General features: G+C 35.1%; 1 protein-coding gene and 1 long non-coding RNA gene across 4 annotated transcripts; both read right to left on the reverse strand.

Moving 5' to 3' along the window:
• Window positions 1–1,779: 1,779 nt before the first annotated feature.
• Window positions 1,780–5,678, reverse strand: LOC120086601. Of its 3 annotated transcripts, none has more exons than XR_005484267.1 (4): window positions 3,309–5,678; window positions 3,053–3,168; window positions 2,656–2,788; window positions 1,780–2,523 (listed from the first exon to the last, which is right to left on the reverse strand). It is a non-coding gene; the product is annotated as an uncharacterized LOC120086601 (long non-coding RNA). The 3 variants fall into 3 exon arrangements; XR_005484268.1 differs by having other exon boundaries at window positions 3,018–3,168; XR_005484266.1 differs by having other exon boundaries at window positions 2,656–3,168.
• A 1,049-nt stretch (window positions 5,679–6,727) lies between these two features.
• On the reverse strand, window positions 6,728–18,248 carry LOC120085663 (UPF0047 protein C4A8.02c). Its single transcript, XM_039041789.1, has 7 exons — window positions 17,970–18,248; window positions 17,618–17,678; window positions 17,443–17,537; window positions 17,314–17,347; window positions 15,940–15,994; window positions 15,823–15,865; window positions 6,728–7,119 (listed from the first exon to the last, which is right to left on the reverse strand). Exons 1-7 carry the CDS (start codon window positions 18,207–18,209, stop codon window positions 7,048–7,050), a joined length of 600 nt encoding a protein of 199 aa, XP_038897717.1. The 5' UTR covers window positions 18,210–18,248; the 3' UTR covers window positions 6,728–7,047.
• Between the last annotated feature and the right edge of the window lie 232 nt (window positions 18,249–18,480).

The following is an 18,480-nucleotide window of genomic DNA, read 5'->3' on the forward strand; positions in this document are numbered from 1 at the left end:
CATACCATGCATCCAAAAGGAGACCACATGGCCAGCTATGCTATGTGAAGGAGTGTGCGTTGACTTAAGGAATTTTTTAGGCTTAAAGAGCTAGGAAGGGAGCTAACTAAGTGTGAGTGGCTTCTAACTCTAAAAGTATTTCAAAGTATATACTTTTACTAGTTTAAAAGTTAAGCATGTTTGAAAAATGCCTAAGTATAGTATGTTTTATAAATGAGTTCAAAGTATGCTTTAGATGAGTTTAGTTACTCAAATATGTTAAGTTTTCTTCAAAGTGTAGAGGTGGACGCATAGTCAATCCCATGAAAACTAAGTGTTGAACGCATGCTTTACCTAAGGCATCAAGGTTTTAAAAGAAAGCCAAAACATGAATTTCTTTACAAGGCTGAATAATGTTTTGCGCAACCACATGGTTTGATGTTAAACACATGGTATGTCAATGCAAGGTTTTTATTTTATATGAACCAATGTTTTCAAAGTATACTAAACAATGAGTTAACCTTTCATGAGCTATGTGCTTCAACATCTTCAAAGTGTGTTTATGTACAAACATTTCTTATTTGAGCTAGAAACTCTAATGTTTTCAAGTACATTTAAGTATGAACTTTTCGTGAAAGAATTTATGTTCCAATATATGTTTAATCCAGCATGACTTATTTATGATTTTCTAGCAAAAGGGCTAAAGAGTATTTATGACCAATAAATGAGCTTTTATGATTAGATTATAGTTTAGAATAAAAGGATTTCCAAACACTGGCTAAGTACCCTAGATTACTAACATACGACAAAGACGTTTGATGGAAATTGTCAGTATACACTGATGGGAATGTCAATGTACTCTAGTATGTCTAGCTGGAAATTTTCTACATGTGCACATAGGGACGGGATATGATTGGGTATAGAACCAGTAAGATTAGTTATTATCAGTCAAGGAGAGGAAGTTGATGATAAACGGTGTGTTTCTAGATTAAAGTATGTTTTCTAGTTAAAAAAAAAAAAGACAAATGAGTTTAATCTCTGATTTTACTGAGATTTTATGTTATACTATTCTCATATTTTAGTAGGAATATTTTATGAGCATGGTCTTCACCAGTCAAGGAGGTGAAATTGATGAATGACAGTTTTCTACAAGCTAAGTTTCTTTTCCTAGTTTTACTGGAATTTAGCAAATGTCGCCTTTAGTTTTATTAAGGTATTTAATAATGTAATTTCCTGGATTTTACTAAAACTATGCTTAAAAGCATGCTATGACTTTAGTATGAAAATTTATGAAAGGAAGTTTTGGTTTTAAAATAAGACGTTTTAGTTAAATGATATTCCTGATTTTGCTAGAACGTGAGTATGAGAAACCTTTTAGTAAATGTAAAAGTCGATCTCTGGTTTTCACGGAGACATTTTATGAATACAATGTTTATGTTGGCTATATGTTCCAAATGCTTTCTAAAGCTAAAGCTTGAATGACATGCTAAAACATTTACGATATTGCTTTGCAAAATGAATTTCTAAAGTAAAAGCATATGTTCTTTAAACATGCCACTTAATGGGCTCCCCAGCTCCGTTTTCTAATGTTATTGTTTTCTCCCCCTCCAGGTAGTAGGAGAGTTCCAAGGTTGTTGGTTGCTTGACAGAGAAGGTCCAATCTGCCACTGTCGTGAAGTATTTGCTAGTTATGTGTTTGCTTGAGTTTGGTCGATAATTAAATAACCCCCTAGAGGTAAAGTCAGAGCTTGGTCTGTAATAAGTTGTATTCAAGGTTGTAATGTTGATACAGGAGTAGATGTTGAGATGAGTTAAGTTGTGTTCCGTGATAGATTTGCTAATATACAAGTTTACAGGTTAAAGCCTAAAGCAAAACAAATTCTTAAGATGCTAGTTTAACAGATTCAATTGACAATAGATGTCATAAGAGAGTTCGCATCTGCTGTCCTCACATCTTCCTCCTTGAGAAAGAGGTGAATTTGGAAGGGGGGTGTGACAAAAATACTTAACAAAAGTTGTTAATTGTCTAACAAGTATATATCGAAACATGTTCACAAAGCAAAAGCATTTAATTTTCAACTACAAAGAAATTTTGCCAAAGCAAAAGTTTTAGAATTGAGATTGAGATTTTAGTTGAGAAATCTTCAGGTCGAAGCTTGGAGCAATTTCCACCATCAATTTTTTTGTTACTATCCTCTGTGGGGAGTCCTTCTTCTTCTCAGGTTTCTTCTTTGAGGAGACCTTCTTTTCATTCTTATTCTTATTGTTTATTGTCTTTTTCATTGGTTTTTTCCATCTCTTTGGTCTCTCGTTCTGAACATATTTGTCTTCTACCACCTTCGATCTAAACTTTTTATGCTTTCCATTCTCTTCAGCAACTTGCTTCCTTTTTTTTTTTTTTTTGTTTTTTCCTATTCTTTCAATCTCTTCATTCTCTTCCTAATCAGTATCTTCTTTAATTTGTTATTCCTGCTCAACTTGTTCATCCTTAATTTTCTCTTCTTCTACTTGATGTTCTTCAAGTTCCTCTTCTTCATAGATTTGCTGCAAGAAAAAAAAATTGAAGTTAAAAAGACTATTATTATCATGTGTCTGAGGGATAGTGATAGTTGCTTATCACTGTCTATCAATGATAGATTGTGATAGACAACGATCACTGTGTATATATACATATACCTCTTTCTCACTTCTATATTTTGACTTTCTTTCCCTTTTTTTTGTTCTATTCTTCTTCAAGTTCTTCTTCTTCTTCAATTTCTTCTTTCACTCTTTCTTGAACTTCAACTTCTTGTCCTTCAACTTCAACTTCCTACAAGCATATGATAGAAAGCAATATAGTTCTAAACTTAAGAAACTTAATAATAAGATAGAAGACTACACTATCATTAATAACAAAGTAGTAGCTAAGCTTAAGAAAATAATCAACCACTGAAAGACAATAATAGACTTCTATCAGTGTCTATGGAAGTTTATCACTATCTATCAGTGTCCATAAACATTAAGTCTAAGACAAAGTAGCTTAAGAGAAAGAATGAAACATTTTTCTTTTCCTTTTCTTGTGTTTTGGTCTTACTGAGCATCCTCCAACTCTACTGAAAACTCTCGTATTTTTGAAGTTTCCAAATCTAAAGTTGGAATAGGTTCCAAATCATTTTGAGTTTCATGCTGTTGTGTTTGGATGTCAGATTCCTACAACAAAAAACACAAATCAAACACAAAGTTTAAGTTAATGAAACGATGAGATTTCTATAACAACAAAACACAAATCAAATACAAAGATAATAGTGATAGACAATGATAGACATCTATCATTATCTATCTGTACAAACCTTTCCTTCATTTTGTTATTCATTTCCAATTTCAATCTACGAGAAAAGGCAATTTTATAGTTAGTAAATGTATAGTTACAATTAAAAAAATAGACTACCACATACCAAGGACTTATCCCAGATATAAATTTTTTTGCATACTCCACCATTTCATCGATATTATCATTTTCTTCCAAAACTTGAAGGCTAGAAGAAGGAGCCTTCTTTTTCTCCACACTCTGTTCATGCTCTTTTTCTTCTTGTTGTGGAAGATTTACAAATGGAAGTCTATCCTTCAGGCCATCCATAATGGTATTCAACAAACTTGTGGTTTCTTTTTTGTCTTGTTTCAAATCTTTTTGTTCTTGTTCTACACTCTTTTGGCCTTTTTTGAGTTCTTGGATTTCTTCCATCATTCTTTTTGTAGACACGTTTTTTCTTTCTTCTTCTGCAATCAATTTTTCAATTCCTTTATTTTTTTTCCTCTCCCATCTCTTTCTTTTTCTTTCTCCTCCTCCTCCGTCTCCTTCTTCCCCAGATCAATGAAATATTTTATGGTGGTTGATTGAGATTCTTCTTTTGTTAGTTGTAGTGGAAGCATATGACACGTACAAGTGTATGCATCGAAGTAATAAAATCCAAATAAATTGGTTGTCGTCCTCAGAGAATTAGTTATTTAATTTAACTAGCTATCAAGCAATCTTTTCGACTTTATTTAAGAAATCAAAACAGGATGATTTTTTAAACATAAAACTAAAGAAAGCAAATAAATGTTCAAAGTAAGGATTCATTTGACCAGATTGTCTTAGGGTATTGATCTCATTCAACATTATTATGGATTCAAAATATTTTCTTTCAATTAATTCAATGTATCAACTTAGGCCTAGAAGATCTAAGTTTCCTCTTACGAGCTCAACCCTTTCTAATGTCTAAAAATCAATTCTATTTTCATGCAATTCAAACTAAAAGACATAGCATTAATCCTCTTCATTCTTAACCTCTCACGTTTTCCTATCAATCTCATTCATATTCCAATGTCAGTTTATCATGCTAGTTCCAGTTTAAAAATCTCTTTCTCAAGTATAGTATATTTAAAAGTCCTAAATCAATCAAATGGTGAACAAACATTCAATTGGAAAAACGCAAACATGATAAGAGACCAATGCATTCAATTAATCAAAATAATTAAGAATCACCCATAAACAATTGAAATCAATCAAACCCTAGAACTACAATATAATTTAGTCACTCATGTTCAGAATACAAGTGCTAAGCATATTGTACAGAGATTAGAATTAGTCGTCGATTAATTCATTGCCAACAATGCATCAACGTCTCATTCTTGATCCAATTTCAATCAACTCCACAATTAGGCTATGAAAATTTCTAACGGCAACCTCTCGACATTTGTGGAAAACCCTAAGTGATCCCAAGTCGAACTCACCAAGAATTCTCTTGTGGAGGCTCTAAACAAACCTTCCTTTCTTCAGGTATCTAACATAGACAACAAAGGCACAAATTTGACAAGTATACCTACACCTGTAGCTCCCATCATCACACCCATCTTATAGAATTTCTTTTTGATCAAGCATTTCGGGTGTTTTTTTTCCAATGAAACTCTTCAAATCAGAACTCCAAACTCAAAACTAATGTTGGATCTGGATAGAGGATGGAAAAAAAAAAAAAAAAAAAAAACAATTTGTCACTTGCCCAAAGCGGCCATCTGATTAAAAAGTTATGACCTATTATTAACAGGGAAATTTATGGTCGCGAGACCATGGCGTGCCATCACAAGTTTATGATTAACGTTTATACCTTTGGTTTTACTTTCACCTGCTTTTTTGTTTTTATTTTCTTTCCTTTGGTTGATGATTCGCCTTTGATTGTTTTCCTTTTTATGTTGCTTACCATATGTTCACAAAATTTAGGTTTAATAACTATGACCACTGATAGATTGATGAGAAGAAAAGAAAAGAGTTATAACCTTGAAGAGTTGAGTTATTACTGATGTAGTTGATTCGTTAAATCTTTACTCTATTGTAGAAAAAGAAATAAGATGCAACAACGGCAGCGATGGTGGCATAAGAAAAAGGAAGAAGAAACAATAACAACAATAGCGGAAGAAGAATAGGATTAAGATGAAGAAGAGCAAGGAGAGAACAGGAAGCAACAGTGGTAGAAGAAGAACAAGAAGAATGATAGAGAGAAATTTGAAATTGAAACGATAGAAATAAAGATGAATGGTTAGCACGCATACGTAGAGATGTCCATTTAACCCGCAGAGCCAATCGATTAGTCGGGGAATGGGGGAGGGAGCGGGGAGAAAATTTTGCCCATTGGCTAAACGGAGATGGAGACAAGGAATATATTCCCCAACCTCGACCCACCTCGCTTCCCCACCCCACCCGGTTATATNATAAACTATCTTTATAATAATATATATATGTAATTATAATAAAGTTAATTAATTATATATAACTTTTTATTTGATATATTTATTTTTTATTAAATAGAATTTAGGATGTATTGTTGTAAAATTTTAATTTTAATTTTTAGAAATTATGAAAATTAAACATTTTAATCATATATTTTGTCACATATGAGTGAGATATTTAACTATTTAAGTAAAAAAGGGACAAGAGACGAAAAAGTCATTCCCAATCCCACTCCGTAGACATCTCTACACATGCATTAGAGGGAAAAATCGTGGGCCAGATCACTGCGTGGATTGGGCATGATTTTTCCGTGTTGGCTGGGCTTTCTTGGTATTTGACTAGGTTGTAGTTGGATATTACCAAATTTGTAAAATTTTGTTATATTCCATATATAATTTGACCCATTTTTCGATATTTTAAAAGTCCTCAAAAGATGGAAACTGTTATTATAAAAATGAAAAAATAAATATTTAATAATGAAAAATAAATAAAAGAAAATTTATTGTAATTTATTGGTCTTGAATTCCCTAGACAGGAGTTGACATTTTAAAGATTAAGTCATCATTTTACAATAATTAAGGCCTTGTTATGTAAAGATTAAATGTTTTTATTCTTTATTTTTGAAAACTATGTCTATAAAAACCATTTCCATCTCTATTTTTTTATTTTATCTACTTTTTTTACTAGTGTTTTAAAAAACCAATCCAAATTTTAAAAATAAATAATAATAGTAATAATAATTTAAAACTAGTTTTTGTTTTTTTTGAAATTTGACTAAGAATTTAGCTCTTACTTAAAAAGATGTAAACTATTATATAAGAGTTTGAGACGAAATAGACTTTAATTTTCAAACATCTAAAATGAAAAACGAAAACTAGTTTTAAGAAAATGATATTGTTTTTGAAATTTATTAACAATTTAAAAAAAATAATAAAATTGAAAAAATATATAATTCAATTGGATCTCAAACGGATCATTTTTTAAAAACTAAAAACCAAACATCAATGGGTTATTAAGTGCTCCCTAAATATTTCAATTTTCCTTTTGGTGTTTCTGTTCTTTACTCTTGTTTGATCTGCAGAAAAAAAATCAATCCAGACATTACTAAATGAAACAACGAACTACAATCTTTTTTTTTCTCTCTTCTAAAAAAAGAAACAGAAAAAGGAGAGGTCTTTTCACGGTCCCCCAAACTCCCGGTCTCCAGTTCAGTTATGCCAAAGCGGCAACGAGACACCAGTTTATTACACCAGTTTATTATTGGCATCGATACACAACCAGGAGAAATGGCGGGGTAAGCAGAAGCTCCAACTCTTAGCATATACCTAAATTCCATTCAGGGTAACCACAACATTGCGAGCAGTGGGGTGGTCTCGGTGCTCACATAGCCATATTCCCTGAAGCATCCAAAGTCCAATCAAAATTAGCCATTAGATTTAAGACTATTAGATTCATCTGTCGTAGAATGTAGCATTCCATATATAAATCCATCCGTCACGCTAAACCAAGGATAGGGACCCATCCATCCAAACCTCATACCTATTTATCAACCCAACCCCATCTCATCTCAGTTCCACTAAATGCAGAAAATTTCATATAGTCAACTTCAAATCCTTTAAAACTTCGCCAGAACTTATCCTCGATCCATTTAGGCATTACCTTTGTTTCAAGATGATTAAAAAGAATCATATTAAGGACCGGAAATATGTAAAAGCTAATGAAACATTGCTAATTCAACTAGGTATAATAAAGAAAAGTTGAATCAAATTAAACACTACAGATGTTTTGGTTTAATATCAGCCCTCGGTACGTTTTACATATGAGAGAGAGAGAGAGAGAGAGAGAGTCCATCATATGGCTGGTTGTTGCTGGTAAGTGATGACACATAACATAGCCAATGATGGAATGGTCAGGCAGCTATTTACAAAACTAAGAGAGATAGGGAGAGGGAGGTAGTCTACCATATTTTTGCTCGAAACAAGCAGATGGTTGGTTGGCTGTTATTTGCTATTATTGCTATTTAATTATTATAAATAAATAAATAAATAAATAAAAGAAGCTAGTTACTTGAAAAGCACTTGAAATGTGCTTTATTTGCCTTTTATTTAAACTTCTTAGATTTGATGTCGTTTGCTAGTAAATTTCAGGATTTAAACAAGATAACAAGATTTTGAGATCAGAAGGGTAAAAACATATCAATTTTCCCTGATAAATACAAGAAGAGGCTAAATCTCCAAAGTAGGAAAGGAAAGAAGGCCAATTTTGCCCAAAAAGGGACTCCATGACGCTACATGTGACGCCCAAACCCGAGGCTACACAATAGGATGAAGATGCAGCAGACTCGTGTGCAGATGCTCTTTTCTTCTACAATGCTACGATGTTGGCTTATGGTGTCGCTGCGCCAGTTCAATTTTGGATTTTATTTCCCTATTTAGTATAGGGTTTGCCAGCCGTTTTGGGCATTGAGTTTTGGAGTTTTTTAGGCCCAAGAGAGAGGGTTCTTAGTAGATTACAAAGGGTCTTTGGTGCCAAAGTCGATTGGAGAGCATTGGATGGTCGACTCCACCCGAGACCAGAATGCCAGATAATGTCTTTCTTTCCCTTTTGTATCTTTGGTTCTTGTTTGTATTTTTTCATTCTAACATTGGTTGTGTCTATAGAAAGCCATGTTAGGTTGATCTTTCATTGTTCCAAGGTTAGATCAATTCTTTAGATTATTGCTAAACACTATGTGGATCTTGAATGTCAATATATATCAATACTTTTTAGCATGACCGTTCCTAATGCATTTGAATGCTTGATCAATATTTGAATGATACCGTTAGTTACAATCTTGCTTTAATAAGAGGATTTTAGATTAGATCATGCATGCTAAACTATCATTTGAACACACTAAAATAGTCGGAAAACGGTAGAGATTGTTGATGAAGAGTCTTAATGCTTTGCTTAATTATCTAATTTCAAAAGTTTAGTAATTAGTAACTAAGTCAAAGAAAAAGATTAATTCCAAAAGGAACAATCCGGATAAAAAACTTCTAGACCTAGGTGTTGTGTTAATTGGTTTGAGACTAAAAAGCAATTGAGTTTAGTAAATCCATTGATGAAATTTATTCTCTAAAATATATTTTTGTTGAAAATCTCTATACTTGATCACTTTTATTGCTTTCTTAGGATTAGTTTAGAAGTCACTCCTCTAAATAAAATTAGAATGATCTATGATATCATTGCTTACAATTAAAAGTAGAAAAGTGGTGACAAGCAAGAAAAATTTAGGATCAAGGAGTGTCCACCTGTCAGATCTCCTAAAACTCAAGATGAACACCCATGAAGGTTCGAGGGTGACCAAGGGTGTCACAAGGGGTAGGTTGACCGAGAACTGCAGAGGAATCATGCAGACCGAGTCAACGGCTTAACAAAGGCTAAAGCCAAGGCGTGACATGACCCACTTGAAAGTAGGAAAGTAGGGTGTCAGGCGAGCCCAGGCCTCAACCGAGAGGAACAGTTGGATAGGCATGGGCAGGCCTAAGAAGACGTTATGGGGCGCAAGGGCATGCTGGGGCACCAAGGGCCCACGCGCCACCTGGGCACACTATCACACAAGCATCAAGCAACGGGGAGTAAGATGAGCTAGGTACGTGCGAGCCACCGAGGCCCCGTGTATGCCCACGCAAACATGCGCATAAGAAAAGCATTCAGGTGGCATGCAAAGGAGGTGCACGCATGCGCGCACAACCGATGCACACTGGGTGCGATGGCATGGGCCAGGCATGCGCACCAAGAGCACCAAGGCCCACTCAGGCGTCTTGGTCCGAGTGACTCTAGGCCCAAGGACCACCGTGGAGGATTTGAAGCTTGCGAGTGCACGTGGCAACATCCTAACCGGTCAAAGGAAGACGTGGCAATGGACCCACAAATCAGGTGGCGGCAATAGAGTCAAAAATAAATTGGAGTGGAGAGATTAATTTGGAAGAGGTGGACATGACCATGCAACTCCCTTAAATAATAAAAGAAGTTTCCTAGTCATGGGGGAGTGGCTTATTCTTAAGGCTAGTGGGTGGTTGTCACTACCCCATTTAAGGCACTCCCCATCTATTTCACCTAACCTTCCTCACTCCCACGCCTATAAATTGTGTAGTTTGGGGGATGTCCAAACACACAAGAGCACATATTCTCTTTTATGCTTTTTTTCTCTCTAGTAGAGTTGTCTTGTAAAGAGCCAAAGCTCCCCAAGTCTCGTATAGTGTGGTTTTAATAGTGCTTATTAATAAAGTGTTATATTTCTACAACTATCGTGTTCTCTCTTCCTCCTTTCAAAAATGGTGAACTAGCAAAACACCTTTACCAGTTATTGTGAGTGGTTTGAGTGTTTCAGTAGGGAATATTGGGTCCAAATCTTAAAGATGACTAAGGAACCTCCTTAGGCTGCACGGGAGAATTTCAAAAAATTCTATACTATGCTTCCGCCCCGTGACACCACCCCTCATGAATACTTGGAAAAGAATTCATAGTATAAATTTCTTTTAGTGCAACAACTGCGGGGATAGGGAGAATATTTGAAGTTGCTACTTTACGCTTGGGAATCCTAAACGTTGAGTGTTCAACATACATCTTTCTAGTTGAATCATCTTACTGAAGCAGATATATTAGAGACCACAAATTTCAATTTAGTAGTATTCAATTGGATTGAATGGATGGATAGGAGAAAAAGTGATTCCAAAATTGATGGAATTTAAATTTCCACTCTTATCGAACTTTTAGTTATCTCAAGAACGCTTTACGTGGACATTTCTTGATCTTAACTGGAAGGTAGCAGCATAAGGAAAAAGTCTTTCAAAGTTTTGGCTACACTCGTGGTAGACATGTACCACCAAGTACTGGAAGGCGATTTAGAAATATGAGTCAAGGCTAGGGTTATGATACAAATGCTTTAAATTGAATCAGAGACACACAGAGAGTTGAAGACAAAAAAATTATTATTAACCATGTTCATACCATATCCTAGTTGGGGGAAGGGGATAACCATATCCAAAATGTAGCTATGTTAACCAAAATATGAATTTCACAATATGAAGCTATATATGATAATGAAATTTCTTATTTTTTAGTAGTGAGGAAACCCTCACATTTATACAAAAGATATATCAATCAAAAAGCTAGACTTAAGCAATCAATCTATATTTATACAGAAATAAAATATATATACACACACACATAAGGAAACAATCTTAACAATTTCAAATTTACAGTAGAATCAATTATGCTAGATTTCCTAAATGCCCCTCAAGCTCGATGATATATGCTCGTTGTTGCCATGAAAGTGGATTGCACCCCTAAGTGTGTCATCGAGGACGATGACAGTTTAAGTGAGGGAGTGTCACAATCTAACTTTGAGATGGTAGATTGTGAACCCACTTGTGCAGACAAGTGCAGTGGCACACATGAGTATCGACACATCTGACAAAACCAAGAGGGCCAAGAGAAGTGTCATGATGCGATCGAGGAGGATAGTGCATCATCCAATACACCAACATAAGTGGGCAAGCATGTCATGTTGAACATTAAGTGGAAAGACAAGAAACCATTTCATCGGTAGTGTCAATGATAAGCTCAGTGGGGGCCAGATGGAGCCCGGGTCGTGACCTCGGAAGGTGGGGTCCTGTCATGAGTTTGGACGAGCAGCTCTAGATTTAGATGCATATTGATAAGATATGCAAGCACGTCGAATTTCATGTCAATTGAAGTTTAGATGGGCCCTCTACGTTGGTGAGTGACCGTTCGCCATATTTCATATGCATAGGTGGCAAAGAGGAAAATGTTCAAAATGCACTATAGGAGGAGACATGGTGTCGGCTTTCTACCACCCCTGGGCTCTATGGCCTAAGTGAGCTACCCCATGGCGCATGCATGTGTCGTGGCGTGGGCGAGCGTGACAAGACAAGTGTCTTGGACATCTTCCATCGAGAACGGGATCTCATGGGCAGTGTCGGACGCCATGGGTGTGCCAGCATTGTGCCCACTCCCATGGGCTGGAGGTTCAATGTAGCACCCAATATGCAGTTTTGATTCGACAAGGACTCGGAAGGGTCCAAGTTTCGATATGTCTAGATGGATGAATGTCCGAGAAGTGCCGAGTTGGAAAGTTGCCCATGGGTTGGTTGACGATGGTTCTCGATAAGCATGCTCGAGCAGGAGAGAGAAAGCTGACGACATCCCGACACTATGGATGGATGTCTTCTTGTTTTGATAACTTTTCATGAATAAAGACTTTGATTTGATTCTTGGGGAGGATTCTCCTTTTATCTCTTGATATTTATTCATCATGAAAGTTTAATTGTGTAATTGCAACTACCACAATACTTCAGGGATGGTTTTTGGTTTGCAATTTGCACTAAGAAATTGTTTGGGGAGCTGAAATGTAATCAAGATTACTGGGAATCTGAGGGGTGATGGAATGCATGAGTAATAGAAGGCGGAACGGAAATGGGATCGTAAAGTGTGAAAATGATAGAAAAGAGGGTTGGGTTGAAAATTGTGAGAATGGAATAAGTTTAGTATTACAAATTAGGCCCAAAATGCTAAATCCAAACATGAATTTTAGATTACATTACAAACCCATTCAATTGATATTCCCCCAAACAACCCTTAAAAGAAGTAGATGTGAGTGAATTAAATTGTGTAGGTAAGAGTTGGAAAGTGAAAGGCATCAAAAAACCACTTTATTTTTATTTTTATTTTTATTTTTTTTGAAGCGGAAACAAAACTTTTCATTGATATAATGAAATGAGCAATAGCTCAAAATACAATGAGACAAAATATCAAACCAAGACAAATAAAAGCCGAGGATTAGGAGGTCAAAAAACCACTTTATTCTTGTCCCACATTGGAAAAATTGGAGGATGCAGGGGTTGGATACTCTATAAATAAGCCTTCAAGGCTATTTTTAAATTTAAAATAAAAATTAATAATTTATTCTAAAGGGCCAATTTGAGCCTGATCCAAAGGGTCAGTCCAAGCCCAATCCAAATTGGGCCCATTGAGCAAGGTCCATGGATTGGGCTATGGGCCTGTGTTTAAGATGTCGGATTGGGCTATGGGCCTGTGTTTAAGATGTCGGGTTGGCCTATGCCCAGCCCAAACATTACTTGAGGCCCGTAGGCCTTAGTGGGCCTTTGATTCTTTAGGTTGGGTTGGATAATGAAGGCTAGGGTGGACACTAGTGGATTTGGTATAGGAGTTGTCTTATAATAAGAGATTGTTGAGGAAGCTTTTTCTATGGAACTTCTGAAGAACAGGTTGAAGGTTGCCATTAAGAAGAATCCACGTGAGAAAATTAACTTTCTTTGGACTACGAGATTTCTAAATAACTGAGAATAAATGTTGTCCATAGAAGAGAGAGAGTCCAAATATTTAGTCAATGATTTCACCGTAAAAAATGCCCGAGGATTCAAGAGACCAACTCCAAATATCCTCCATAGGGGTAAGTGAAATAAAAAATAAACTTGAAGAAAGCTCTTGAAAGTCCAAGATTTTTTCTTCTTTTAAAGGCTTGTGAAATAAAAAATAATAATAATAATAATTTTTTTAAAAAAAAACTCCAAGAAGTTATTGATTCATCCTGAGACTATATCATTTGGATTAATGACAATGGCGAAAGGACAGGAAAATTATCCTTCAACATAATCTCGACCAATTATCCTTCCGGTTCAAACTTCTTCCACGTTATGGAAATACTAGCCCAAGCACTTTTGAGGTTCAAATTGCCTTTACTTTTGGTATGCGAAATGAAAAGATTTGATCCATGAATACTAATAATCACCTTTCTCCAAAGGGAGTGAGGTTGTTGCATAAACCTCCAACCCCATTTAGCAAGCAAATCCAAATTCCTATGCTTCAAAGCACCAATGTCAAGACCACCATGGGAACAAGAATCAGAAACTACTTGCCAACGCACCAAATGGTGGATCTTACTACCATCCTTTACCTCCCAAAAAAACCCTTAATAACCACTCCAACTCCAAAGTAATCGATGACAAATTGAAAATAAGGCAATTGGAATCATGGTTGAGAAAAAAAAACACTCAAAACTCAAACCAAAATTTGGTAGAATTTGAAATTTACCCTCAACTAAAAATGTAAAATATATGGGAAGGTTTTAAATTGATATCTCATGATGAGAATTGGGGAAAATGTGTGTACAATTGAATGGTTAAAAAAGGTTAAGCAAACAAAAACATACAACAGAAAAGTCGGTTTTTTAGGTTACAAAAAATTGCACAAGATACTCTGAACAAAATAACTCAGCTCAACTTAGCACCCCAAACACAGGCCTTTTGGCCCATCTCGATTCAACTCTACACCCCAAACCCAAACTTTTTAACTCCACATACAATTATTACCAACTCAACTCTGTGTGCCAAACACCCGTTAGAGTATTGATCTATCACAAAATACTTCCTACCTTTACCTGAATACAAAAAATCTTATACACTCTTCCTAACCATAGTAGCCAAACCCACACCTACGTACTCCACATTCACATCCCACTAACAATTACATACAACGCTAACTAACTTCCATAGGTACTTTACCTTTATTGCTCTCCTTGAGTACGTACCCACAATTGGGGGCCTAAAGGTTTCAAAGGGCCAATAATATTCATGTACGAAAAGGGGAGATCTAATGAGATCCAAATACTTGGCATTACTTTAATTCAAAGTGAAACGGTGGGAAGCCTATGTTTCATCTTATCAAGGTGAGAAATCAAGTAGACTCTATATCCATTTCTGATCATGACGTGAACCAATAGATCTTGTGGATTTCCTTACAACCGTAATCAGGAACATAGTTTCTTTATAGATACCATGTTAACCTGGGGCAACATCTCTTTATGTGCATCTTAATCGCTCACAGTTAAAGTCCAGTAGTTTGAGCATTCATTGAGTTTGCAAGCTTAGATAGTGCTTGGGAATATTAGCAAGTTGTCTAGTCTGTTTTTGGCAGTTGTCCTAAAAGGTGGATCAGAGGGTCTTTCTTGGCTTTTCCTTTGACTGGATAGTTCATGTTGAAGTTGCTTGATTTAATTTGTTCTCGAGATGTATTTTCTTCAAAGATTTTGCTGATTTCTCCATCCAATATTTAAGCCTAAACTGAAGTGCTTTTATTTTTCCAAATTACCATTATTGAATATGTATTTGAATTGTATTGTTGCATCGTAGTATATTCTTTTGTATTCCTTTTGTCCTTCATTGTTGATAGCTTGTTCTTGTATTCATTCTTGCTAAGGGTGCTATGGAGATGTCAAACTTGTTGTGATACCCAAGTTCCCCGTTGATCCTCTAGCTCTTTCTAATATTTTATCTTTGTTTGTACTTTGAGCATTAGTCTCATTTCATTAATTCAATGAAGCGGCTTGTTTCCATTTCAAAAGAAAAGATGCCATGTTAACTTGGTGATTGAACATTAAAGTACTATTCCCAATGCAGTTCCAAAATTTTCCTTAAAAGATACAACATAAAGTGAAACAAAAAGATAAAAACATGTCAAGAAAATTGAAATAAGAAAATTCCTTTTTTTTTACTAGAAAGGTTATGAACTAACAACCAACCAAACACATGTAGTCTTAACAAGTATAAAATTAACTTAAACATATTAATTTGTTCTAACTAAATAAGATAAAGAAATATGCACGAACAAAAAGAAAATGTATAAAACAAGAATAAAAAAGAACTGAAGAAGTAAGAAAAGTTTAATCCTAGACAGAGGGAAAAGTTGAAAACCAAAAACTTTGGAAAGGTCAGATTAGCCTTGTTCATAAGTATATAATGCCAAGGAATGATTTATTCTCATACCTAAATTACACATTGTGTACCAAACAAAGCAATAACAAACTCTTTCATTTTCACCCCTTCATTGTGATATACCAAAAACACCTAAATGCCAATTATTCAACTAAATGAATAAAGAATCAATATTTAAATTAAATTTCATTCTCCAATTAATCATTCACACAATCAACAAAAGTTGTTAGTATTTTATTTAAGGGAAAAACTATTAAAAATAAATAAATAAATAAATAAATAAAAGGATCTACTAAACTGTACCTGCCAAGTACCCATGTTAAACTTCCCATTTGTTATCGGAATCCTACAAAAGAATAACCACAAATGAGAACAGCATGTCAAGTAGGCATTTAATCTAGAAACTAAGTAGTTACTCACGTGAGTGCACAGCCAAACATTGATGATTTAATGTGCGCTGGCATGTCATCCGGGCCTGCATAATGAGCACATTCATTATCAAAAGAGTAGATGTATAAAATAAAAAATTATATATATAAAGGAATGGTTGAAACAACTCTAGGATAGGAAAAACAAGAAAATTTGTAAATACTCCCCAGATACTTTTTTTTTAATAGAAATAATTGCTTTTATTGAGATGAATTGAAAACAACAGCGTACAAGAAACCCAGCCCTCAAAAGCCCCACTAAAAAAGGGGTCCCAACTTAGTAAAATGTTACTTGTAGAATAATTATAAAAAGTCTTTTGAAATCGGAGCCTAAAAAGAAACATAGAACCATCTTAGTTGAGAAAAAGATCAGAGAGTAACCCTTTTACCCTTTCCAAAGACCCCCACCATCCTATATTTCTTATGAATTTGCTCTGCGATTCTGAAACACTTACATTCTGTTTGAAAAGTCAAATCTAAAGCAAGCAACAAAGATTTTTCGTCGTACAGAATATGTTTTCATAGCTTATCAGTGTAGGATTTGTACAACAATTTCAAGCAAACAAGTGATTTGTACAAAAATTTCAAGCAAACAAGTTATGTAGGCCCCATTTCACAGCCATTTAATTTTTTGTTTTTGGTTTTTAAAACTAAGCTTATAAACACTACTTCTACCATTGGGTTTCTTTATTTTGTTATCTAGTGTTCAAAAAACCAAGTCAAATTTTGAAAACTAAAAAAAGTCAAAGACTTGATTTTGTTTTTTAAATTTGACTAAAAATTCAAATGTTTAGTTAGGAAAGATGAAAACCATAGAAAGGAAGTTGCAAGAAACAAGAACAATTTTCAAAAATCAAAAACCAAAATCACAATGGTTATAAACGGGCCTTAGTAAAAAATTTGTTGAATTGGCTTAGTATGATATAAGTTCGTTGGTTACCCTTCAATCATTTTTAGATGGGATAGAAGTGCAGAACTTTGAAGGATTAGGAGTGAGTTTGGCTTGTGTGGAGATAACCTGTCAAATTAAAATGAGATTACTTCGGATAAATTTTGTTCCCACCTACTTCCTCTTCATGTATTGTTTGAATTGGTTGGTTGATTTTACATTTTTTCTGTCTTTCTTCATAAACTATCGCACATCTATCATAATCCCTCCTCCCTTATTGCCAGGCAACACCTTCATTAGCATCCTATACATTACAACTAACAAAAGTTCAAATTGTCTTACAATATTATGATGGAGACAAAACGGGCCCTTTTAGTAGAGTATGTTTTCTTTTTCAGTATATGAAATCAGAAAACTAGAAAAGGGAAAAGGTCTTCTTAGTAGAATAAAGTAGAAGGAAATTAAAATTTTGATAACCTTCAAGTGTATGCTTCCAAGGAGCAGATGTACCCTGCAAATAAGCCCCCCAAATGAGAAAGTGGGAGAGAGAAACAATGGTCAAAATGGGGGACGGTTGCAAATGATAAGTGTGGATAGCAAACTAACTTCAGGCACTATCTTGTTGAGGAAGGTTTCAGTATCACTCCGAACATCCGAATCATAGTTTTCATTGATGGTAAGAGAGGCACTCGTATGCTGCACTGAGACATCATCAAATGATTCAACAAAGAAATCCAACTACGCATTAATCTCTAAAATAGAAAAATGGGATTAGATTTACAGAAGATATGAGCAAGGCCACATTTGAATTCTGACAAGTCTGGTCCAATTTCCTTCATTATCTGATATACAAATCAAACTTAGTAGCAGCAATCATATAAATATTGAAATGAATAATTTTAGCAATGCAACAAAAAGACTTAGTTTCGGATATATCTACAGAACATGATATTTTCGTCTATTGTTCGGAAAAGTCAAACTGACATGTGCAGAAGACAGGCCTAAGCTAAACTAAGAAGCGACAGAAATTTATGAACAGAAATAAAATAAAAACAAAAAGTTGGCACCGTTTAAACCCCGGAGATCAACACGAGGATTCTGGATAAGGTGGGTAAAGATAACCAATTAATCACCTTCGGGGTGATGAGATGACAGCCCCGCCTATGAGGAGGCAGCGTAACAGTCTTCTGAGCCCACTTCGGACCAGCGGCCGCCATCAAGCTTGTATTGCCAGATCTTGCGGTGGCGGAAGAATTACCAGTACTGGAATTGCTGTTCCACAGCAACTTTATGCGGAGTGGTTGTGCAGCCGAGAGAATGGCGCCTTGCATTATTTTGACCCAAAGCCCACAAAACGTAGACTTACCGCTCATCCGCAAAGCCCAACCGCCTATGATACATGGGAATGACGCACGTGCAGGCTGCTATCACAACCACGTCCATAGAAAAAAAAGATCAAAATGGGAACAACAATTGGTAATAAACTTAGGGGTCGTTTTGCTTGGTTAATTGAGTTATTCAAGCATCGACGGGATAAAGGGAAATTATCAAAAATGGAAAAAAGAAATACAAACTATTTATAAACTACAGCAAAAAAAAAATATATTTAACGAAATTTTTTTAAAAAGTTTCAAAACTACCCTC

The sequence above is a fragment of the Benincasa hispida genome, chromosome 9, assembly GCF_009727055.1.
Source record: "Benincasa hispida cultivar B227 chromosome 9, ASM972705v1, whole genome shotgun sequence".
In the NCBI taxonomy this organism is placed as follows: Eukaryota; Viridiplantae; Streptophyta; class Magnoliopsida; order Cucurbitales; family Cucurbitaceae; genus Benincasa; species Benincasa hispida.

Excerpts from the sequence above, each read along its gene's own strand:
- LOC120085663 (XM_039041789.1), bottom strand. The coding sequence starts at position 18,209 with ATGAGCGGTAAGTCTACGTTTTGTGGGCTTTGGGTCAAAATAATGCAA. Across the intron at positions 17,679-17,969 it reads GTCATCTCATCACCCCGAAG|ATAATGAAGGAAATTGGACC; the intron begins GTGATTAATTGG and ends TTTGTATATCAG. Across the intron at positions 15,866-15,939 it reads ATGTTTGGCTGTGCACTCAC|GATTCCGATAACAAATGGGA; the intron begins GTGAGTAACTAC and ends ATTCTTTTGTAG.